This window comes from Trachinotus anak, unplaced genomic scaffold, assembly GCF_046630095.1.
Source record: "Trachinotus anak isolate AG129_WGS33_773 ecotype Australia unplaced genomic scaffold, CSIRO_AGI_Tana_v1 ptg000007l, whole genome shotgun sequence".
NCBI lineage: Eukaryota > Metazoa > Chordata > Actinopteri > Carangiformes > Carangidae > Trachinotus > Trachinotus anak.
Genome location: NW_027273858.1, coordinates 17476199 through 17484702, shown reverse-complemented (window position 1 = coordinate 17484702; position 8504 = coordinate 17476199). Strand labels below are relative to the sequence as shown.

General features: G+C 39.7%; 1 protein-coding gene across 2 annotated transcripts; it reads left to right on the top strand.

The window, feature by feature from the left end:
* The first annotated feature begins 162 nt into the window (after window positions 1-162).
* tsnax (translin-associated factor X) lies at window positions 163-8134 on the top strand. 2 transcript variants are annotated; one of them, XM_071481116.1, is made up of 6 exons: window positions 163-504; window positions 1385-1474; window positions 1586-1700; window positions 2298-2428; window positions 6612-6733; window positions 7486-8134. In XM_071481116.1, the coding sequence occupies exons 1-6, from the start codon at window positions 489-491 to the stop codon at window positions 7861-7863; spliced, it is 852 nt and encodes a 283-aa protein (XP_071337217.1). In that variant the 5' UTR covers window positions 163-488; the 3' UTR covers window positions 7864-8134. The 2 variants fall into 2 exon arrangements, with proteins under 2 accessions (XP_071337217.1, XP_071337218.1); XM_071481117.1 differs by having other exon boundaries at window positions 192-504; window positions 6612-6721.
* Window positions 8135-8504: the final 370 nt, after the last annotated feature.

The window sequence follows — 8504 nt, the reverse complement described above, 5'->3', positions numbered from 1 at the left end:
TTGGTTCACAGTTTAAATGGTTAATATCTGTTTTTAGTCTAATGATTTTACGATTAAAATTTCCACGTGATTTTGGTAGATTGGGGAAATAGTGAAACAAAACAAATACCACGTTATGCTGTGGTACTACATCTCCCAAGATGCACTGCGCATCCATTTCCTGTTACGCGTGTAAACAGCGCTAAAGCCCCACTTTGAATGAGGTCCACAGGAATGCCTGTAATAAAAAAAAAACGTTTCCTTTCTTATTGAAGCGCCTTTAGACCTCAGTCGGTCTTTTTTATTATAGTCTATACATGGTTACTTCTCTGAGAAAGTGGAGCCGTTTTGTTTTATGACCTGGATAATCCCTGAGAGATGTGAAATACTCTGCCGTGATACATCTGGTTGGAAACACGGACGATAGCGGCTAAAACAGTTCATACAAAACACGAACAGAGCCTGAAATAGTTTGATTTATCAAAAGGACAAATTGCAACACTGGCAGCATGAATAAGCGAGAAGGTAAGTCCTGCTTTTGAGACTAAAGTATTTCATACAAGGTGTATTGTTGGTCGCTGTCATCGGCATGGGATAACTCAGTAGCTTAGCTACGAACTAGTTAGCCAACAATAAACATGTTAAAACTAACATGCAGTGTGCTGCTAGCTGTTGTGGTTAAACTTTAATGAGAAGTTGTTATGTAATGTTTAAACTGTCAGTCTGCCCTATTCTTACTGCAGCACTGATTGACAGCATCTTTCTACAGCACAGGTTTATTAATGCGTTAGAAATAAAAGTGTTTTTTACAAACGCAAATGTAGTCAGTTTGCTGTCAGAAAAAAAACTGTGACCAAAACTATTAACAGGAAACATTTGCAGGTTCTAACCCTTTAAACCTCTCGATTACGGGTGCAGTTCTTCAGCAGTCACATGTATGAAAGGCAAATGACGATAATTTTTTCAATTGCACCAATCACCAGAACAAATTCCTTGTATGTGGAAACATACTTGGCAATAAAACAGATTCTGATTCTGATTCTGATAAAGCTATTTTCAAAAATCAGGCCGTGACACTAACAGTAAATTTTACACTGCCACAGCATCCATCCATTGACATTATTACCATTGTGACTTACTTAGAACCCTAATCACCAAAATTATTGCAGTGCAATTTTTATGTCAAAAAAAAGCTAGATTCCATGGCGGTCTCAAACCCCTATCAAATAATTCTCCTTTACATAGTTTAAGTCAGAGGTTCAAATGAAAATAACCTTGATGCAAAGTCAGTGGTGTGCCCCTTTAATTTGACAAGGTCAGTTGAGAGAGAGCGACAGCAACTGGAGACAGTCTTTATTAAATGCAGACTGCAGCATCACCTGTTTTTTTTCCTGCCTCCTGTCAGTTGAAGGTTGTCTGCGGAAAAATGCTGATGCAGCACATGACCGTGATACGAGTGCCAACCCATCCTCACCTGTCATTGCCGCTTTCAAAGGTAATTGCATCCTCTGCATTTTGATCACATTTTTCACCCACGTGGCTGCTCCCTTTCATTCGCATTTTGAATATGTCTGCGTTCAAACTTAACTTTCATTCTCTTCTTAAGTTTTCCAACAGGAGCTTGACACCAAACACGACAAGTATGAGCGTCTTGTGAAGATCTCTCGAGACGTTACCATTGAAAGCAAGAGGACCATTTTTCTTTTGCATAGAGTCACCAGGTATGTGCTGTTATAGAAAGACGTGTTAATTAGTGCAGTTTAGTTTGGTAAGAATAATAGATTTCTTCACTTTATTCAGATTCATTGAGAGTATGCTGCTCAGTTTTGATGATTTACATGTTATATTACAGTAGACTTAGAAAACTGTTTTTAAGAAGCTAAAAGAAAGCTGTTGCTTTTACCGTAAGTCCAGCTACATGTTGATCAAATCATCAGTGTTTAAAGTAACCTTAAAATATTTATAGATTTTTCCCGTTTTGTTCAACCTACATCAGCCTTCAGATATTGTTTTGTCATTTGTGTGATGGAGGGGAAGTTATAGAATTTAATTCAAATGATCTGAATGATGAATACTGTGAAGAAAAAGTTAATTCAGAGTTACTGGATCAACTCCAAAAGTGTCACCTGAATATGTCATAAGTTCAAGTTTTGTGCTTTGGTTTCCAGTTTCTGGAGACAGTTGTTTGTGTCAGTATAAACTGACTAAACACAGTGTAAACACAGTCTAACTTCTGTTTTTGAGAGGATTTTAAAGTAATGCGTATCTTGCAGATCTTGCTTTTCTGACTTTTATTCTGTGGGTTTTCTGGACTGAAGTGTTCCAGATGCAGAGGAAATCCTGAATGAAGCAGATGTAAAACTGGATGGAGTCAGGCAGAAAATCGGTCAAATTGCTGAAGAGCTTAGGGGAGAGGACATCTATCATTTTCACAGAGCCTTCACTCCTGGTAAGTTTTCATACCACTGTTATGTTGTATACATCACTATACAACATAAGAGAAGCCTTACCTGACTCAGTACGCCACCCAGCTCTTGGTCAAGGCCATGGTTTTCTCTCACCTTGACTACTGCGGTGAAACCATTACAGGTCGTTTAGAATGCGGCAGCCCGTCTGGTCATCAATCAGCCTAAAAGTGCGTGTCACTCCGCTGCTCATTGACCTCCACTGGCTGCCTGTGACAGCCCAAATATAATTCAAGTCACTAATGCTTGACTTCAACGTGACCTCTGGGTCTGCATCCATCTACTTCAACTCAGTCATATAGGCCACTACCAAGAAGAAGAGGCCATGGCCACTGTGTTCCTCCAAAGGAATGTTGTCTGACATTGCCATCCATGTACACAAGGCAATCTCAGTCTACACTGTTCTCATGTGTGGTTCCCCGATGGTGTAACAAGCTACCACATGCTCTACAAGAATCTCTTGAAGACTCATCTCCTCTCAGAGCACCTTCTCCCCAAACACCTCTAATACCCTAACAAGGCCAACCAGCACTTACTATGCACTTTGACCACACTTATTGATCTTCTTGCCAATTCTAAGATGCTTTGGATGAAATCGCCTGCCAAATGAGTAATATAGGTGTAAATATAAATATTGTTTAAAAAAGCAAACGATCCCTAAACAAATGTTTCATTCCTTATAATATTGCAGTGTATCATGGTCTTGCATAGGAATGCATGCACAAATCTTTAAGGCTAGGTTGGCAGAAAAATTACTGTACAAAGATACTTAGTGTACCACAAAGATAAAAAGCAAACAAAGGCTATCAATTATTACAAAACCAGACACACAGTAGTAACCCTTGTTCATTTTTGGCTCATGAAAGGAAGAATTAAAGACAAGTTTGGCAATTCTTAACTTTTTGTATCAGTTATTGTGTGGATGTATCTTAAAGATTATAATTAAGATATCAAAGGACTGAAAGTATTTAACAAGGAAATGCAAATAACATTTTGTAGTAGAAGAAAGAAGTAGACAGATCAACCACTTTTACTAAAGCCACACATTTCTGTTCAGACAAGTTGATCATATTAACATTTCCAAGTATACAAAGTATACTTTGTATACTATGATAGTTGAAACACACAGTCTTGTAATGTCTTTTAAAGGATAAGTTCACATTTTATCAATTCTCTTTTAAAACAGTGCACACATGCCCATGTAAAGTGTTACGGATGCTGTTTTTGTTCCTTAGCAATGCACACTGAGGAAACTGGATTTTGTTCCATGCATTTGATCCAGTGTTTTTACCAGGAAATATGCCATATATGGTATGTCATTACTTAAACTAAGATAATAAATAAATATATCATTAAACCGATAGCTTTTAAATAGTTACGATTAAGTATGTAAAACTACCACTCAGGTAATATTAATTCAGTATGTTTTTACAAACTTGCACCAGTGTGCTTATTTCTTTTAACCATAACAAGACATTTCTGAACTGGCAAATAGGCACCAGCACAGGACATGAGTTAAAAAGTTAATTAGATGAGAGCTTTCAGGAGCAATTCTCTTTGCTGGGCTGCTATCACTTCAATCTCCACTTTTGTGCTTTCGATTTAATGTAAAGTCACTGATAGTGTGAGAGCGTGACCTTGATGCAGCCCTGGATTTGATAGACACACCCTCTGATAAAGTTGTTTTCCCACTAGCATCAATATCAGTTTTTGTTAGCGTAGCCAAAATGTCTGCACAGTTTGGAGAAAAACATCACTCGGAGCGAGGGTTAGCTGTTATCTAGCAGCTGGGGAAGTCATTTTTAGATTGTGGTCACTCAGGAATCACTGCTGCATCCTCCGCGACGTGACCAGTGGCAGTTCCCACCAATTAGACCTTTCATTTTTTTTTTCCATTTTTATCGTCTTTATTAGATTGAGACTAGGCTCACTGCATGGGCTCTCCAGATAATCTTGGCTGGACGAGGAGTCTCCAGGCATGTGTAATGGGTCTGCTTTTTTATATAAGGACCATTAAAGATATTATGGACTAAATCTGAACATAATTACCACTGATAACAGGGCAGTGTGGTGCTTTGATAAGCTCTTTAGCTTGACCCAGCTAGCAGCTCTGACACGGTGCAAAACACAAGTGTACTGGTGGAGGTTCATCTGCAACTCAGTGAGCCGCTCTGTGGTCAAACATTAAACTCAATTAATCTTGAAATAATCTGTGGACATTCATGCACTTGATTAAGACTTTATATTGAGCATTCTCAATACAGGAACGTGTGTCGTATCATTTGAGAAAGTCCGATGTGGAGTATTTAAGCAGTTTTTAGGCTTAGCCCTCACATTTTCCAGCCGCTGTGCCAGTAAAACCTTTGTGTTTTCCAGCTGGTTTTCCCTGAGTCATTGTTTAGACATTATCTCCAGCAACTTTTTCTTTTTTTTTCTGGGTCTCAGTGACCAAAGGTAACTGCTGCTTCACAGCAAATAACACGAACAGCTCCTGGCAGTAAACTCAGGAACTGAACTCCGCCTGCTTGCCTCAAAGCCTGTGTAACCTTTTCATGTCATATCCTGTCCGCCTCAGATCGGTTTTATTTTCTCTAAGCCAGTGTCACAGCTGTGAAGCCACTGGCAGTGTTTTGATCTTTATGGCAGCTTTTTTGTTGATAAAGGTTATAAGAATTTTTCCAAATAAAGGCTCGGGGTTGGACATTAAATACATGACTTATACTGTTTACTACATTTCTATGGTATATGGTTGGTCTAATAAGCAGTTCATTTAAAATCCCTGGCTATGTGGTATTAAATCTTTTCTGATAATTTTTTCTATATCATTAAATAATTATCACTAAATAAGCGAAAATTGAAGAAAAAGGTTTGAAAAAAAAAAAACATGCCACAGTGTTATTTAGGAGTTGTTTAGGAGTTTTAACAGTAATGAACTGAGCTGACTTTGATTCAAAGATGGAGAAAACCCTAACTGCTGCACAGACGTACGTGCAGTCTCTAATTGGTGCAATCATCTTATTCCTCTGGCATCATGCTGATCAACATCACATCAAGCACGAGGAAACATAGAAATAAACTCAAAGGAATGTATGTTAATTAAGCCTTTTATTGCAGTAAGTTATAGCCATATCATCCTGCCTTTAACAGCATCAACGATGGCTTGCACTGCTCCTTCAATGATGTAAATGACCAATGGCTGATTTAGTGCTGACAGAGGAGAGTGTAACAGTGTGCCCAAGTAAACATTTTCCAGCTTCGAGTTTCTTTACTGCTCGTGCATCGCTCTACTTACCATGGCTGCAAAACTTGGGAAAACTGTCCAGACTCCAGGTGCTGTGCTGGTAGCCTGATAAACAGACTTCTTTGTCTGAGCTAAAAATAGCACCGGGTTGCAGCAAACATAAAACAGAGTCGGTTGACAAACAGTTGGCAAGAATGTAAACACATATCTAGGCGGCGTTCAATTACATTTACAGAAATTATTCACTAAAAATAATTTAAACTGAATGAGAAAATACATTCTTAAAGGCTTTTAAAGGGTAGAGGTGAAAGGTAAGATAAGAAATCCAGACATGAGGGGATTCAGGGTTTCAGTAGATAAGAAAGGTTTGTGGTGAAATGGTCAACAAGGTGTCAGTGGATTCGGCCTGTGTAAAAAATGCTGGTGAAATTGGACTGAAAAGCTAATAAGAGCAGTGAAAGTTATTCTGAGTGAAGTGGAGATGAAGCGGATCCTCCTCCCGGCTCTGTGTAGCGCGCTGTGGTTAGCTTCAGGGAGATAGGGAGTCCCTTTGAAGTTCAATTGCCGCTCCAAAAGTAAACTTCAGACACAAAGTCTTCCGTCCTGTGATTATTTGATTGTTGTTGACACAGGGCCAGAAAACAAATGAGAGGTCATCTCAACCCACCACAAAAAATGGCCACTGTTGTTCAATCAAAAGGCCGCGACAGGAAACAGGTTTTATTTGAATCATTATCTACATCTTTGATCTATACTGTGCAGATACCATGTAGTGTTTATACACACTCTGCGTGCTATGCTCATTGGATACATAGTTGACCTCGTTTTTAGTGATAGTTGTAGTTGTTGTTGTTGTTTCACAGTAACAATAAATTCAACAGCTCATGTCTTGTGTTGATCCGTTTTAATGCTATTTCATGCATTAGGGGTCCAGGAGTACGTGGAGGCCGTCTCTTTCCTGCACTATATCCGTCACCGCAGCCTCATCAGCCTGGAGGAGATCAACGCCAGACTGGTGTTCATGAGAACAGAAAAGGTAGGACCTCAGGTAAATTTAAAGAAGACTGTGTGGTTGAGCTGCATACACTGTCGTTTTCTTAACTCACTTTAATGTTTCATGTTTTTTTTAGTTAAAGTTTAATGAGACACTTTTTTGCCTTCTTTCCCTGAGTTATTTAAGCCAATTAGGAAGCTACAGCCAGCAGGTGTTTAGCTTAGCTTAGCATAAGGCCTAGCTTTATTCAAAGGTAAAATCTGTTGTTTCACATTTGGTGGAGCTTTACATCTAAGCCTCCGCAAGAAAGCAAGTCAGCATATTCTCCAAACTATTTGTATGTTCATTTTACTTTATTTTACATTTCCCTTCGAAGCCATAGTGATGGCAGTGTTGGGTGGTGCTATGTACTGTATAAGCATTATGTATCATTATGTGATTTTATCCACTCTGCCCGTTATTTTCAAAGATGATGGGTCCCTGCTGGTGCTGACAAAATTGTGCGAACCTCAGTATTTTGTGATAAAAGCATCATCATGCTCGAGAAAAATTGTACTTTGCTTATTTGTTGTCAAGGCTTTTTCCCTAAAAGCACAGCTGCACATTGTAACAATCACATCTTGTAAATGTAGTTGTAATCAACACCAGTCTTGTGTGAAAATCCTTCAGGGATAAGAGTTTACGTGCACAGTCTGTCCTAAATCGTTGAAAGAAATTACCCCAAGGAATGTTCATAATCTACGATTATTGTTATTATTGTTGACATCCATGTGTGATTTTTATATCTCGTCATGTTTTCATCTCAGGGCACAGCTGAAGCCCTGCCGCTGGGTGCTCAGGTCCTGACCTTCCAGGTGACCCCCTCAGACTACCTGCTTGGCGTAGCAGACCTGACTGGAGAGCTGATGCGGATGTGCATCAGCAGCGTGGGCAACGGCGACATTGACACGCCCTTCCAGCTAAGCCAGTTCCTGCGGCAGATCCATGACGGTTTCTCCTACATCGGGAACACGGGCCCGTACGAGGTGTCCAAGAAGCTGCACACACTGCGACAGAGCCTGGGCAAAGTGGAGGACGCCTGCTACACCCTGCGTGTCCGAGGCTCAGAGATCCCCAAACACATGCTGGCCGACGTGTTCTCTAGCAGGACCACACTCATCGACCCTGAGGAAGGAGTGGTTTAGTCCTGCATGGCTGCAGCAACATTGTTTATGTTCTCTGTGGTGTGATTGTCTCCTTGCGTTTTGCTCCAGTTTTATTGTTTGTATGTATTTTTAATGGCATTTGTCAGATGTTCGATATGTTTCATAACATGCCTGCTTATTTTGATTTTATCATTATAATAAAAAGAATTGTATTTGTGTTGCAATAGACAATGGATTTCTTTTTTTTTTTTTGATAAAAATCTGATGACTTCAGTTGTTTTGCATGAATAAAGGTTCTTTGCCAAATATGCCATGATCTCCCAGTCTGTGAGCTGCTTTGATAATGTGTGTGTTTATTTTTATTTTTCTCTCTCTGCCCTCCTCTCTCTATCTCACAGATAATCTGTGTGCAGGAGGCACATGTGACAATTACACTTTTATTATACGTGCCTATTCTCTGGCAGGCCCACTGGCACACGCACACACACACACAAACACAAGCAACCCCTTGCCTCCTCATTCTACGCCCTTTAAACAATTCTCACCATGCTGCAATGACGTAAATTCCACATTAGGTTTGGAGCGTGCTGAGGAATATTCCTGGCAGAGAACTGATGTCATCCTGCTCCTTCCTCTTCACCTGATGGTCTGAGTTATTACCATCCAGATGGATGTTTAAG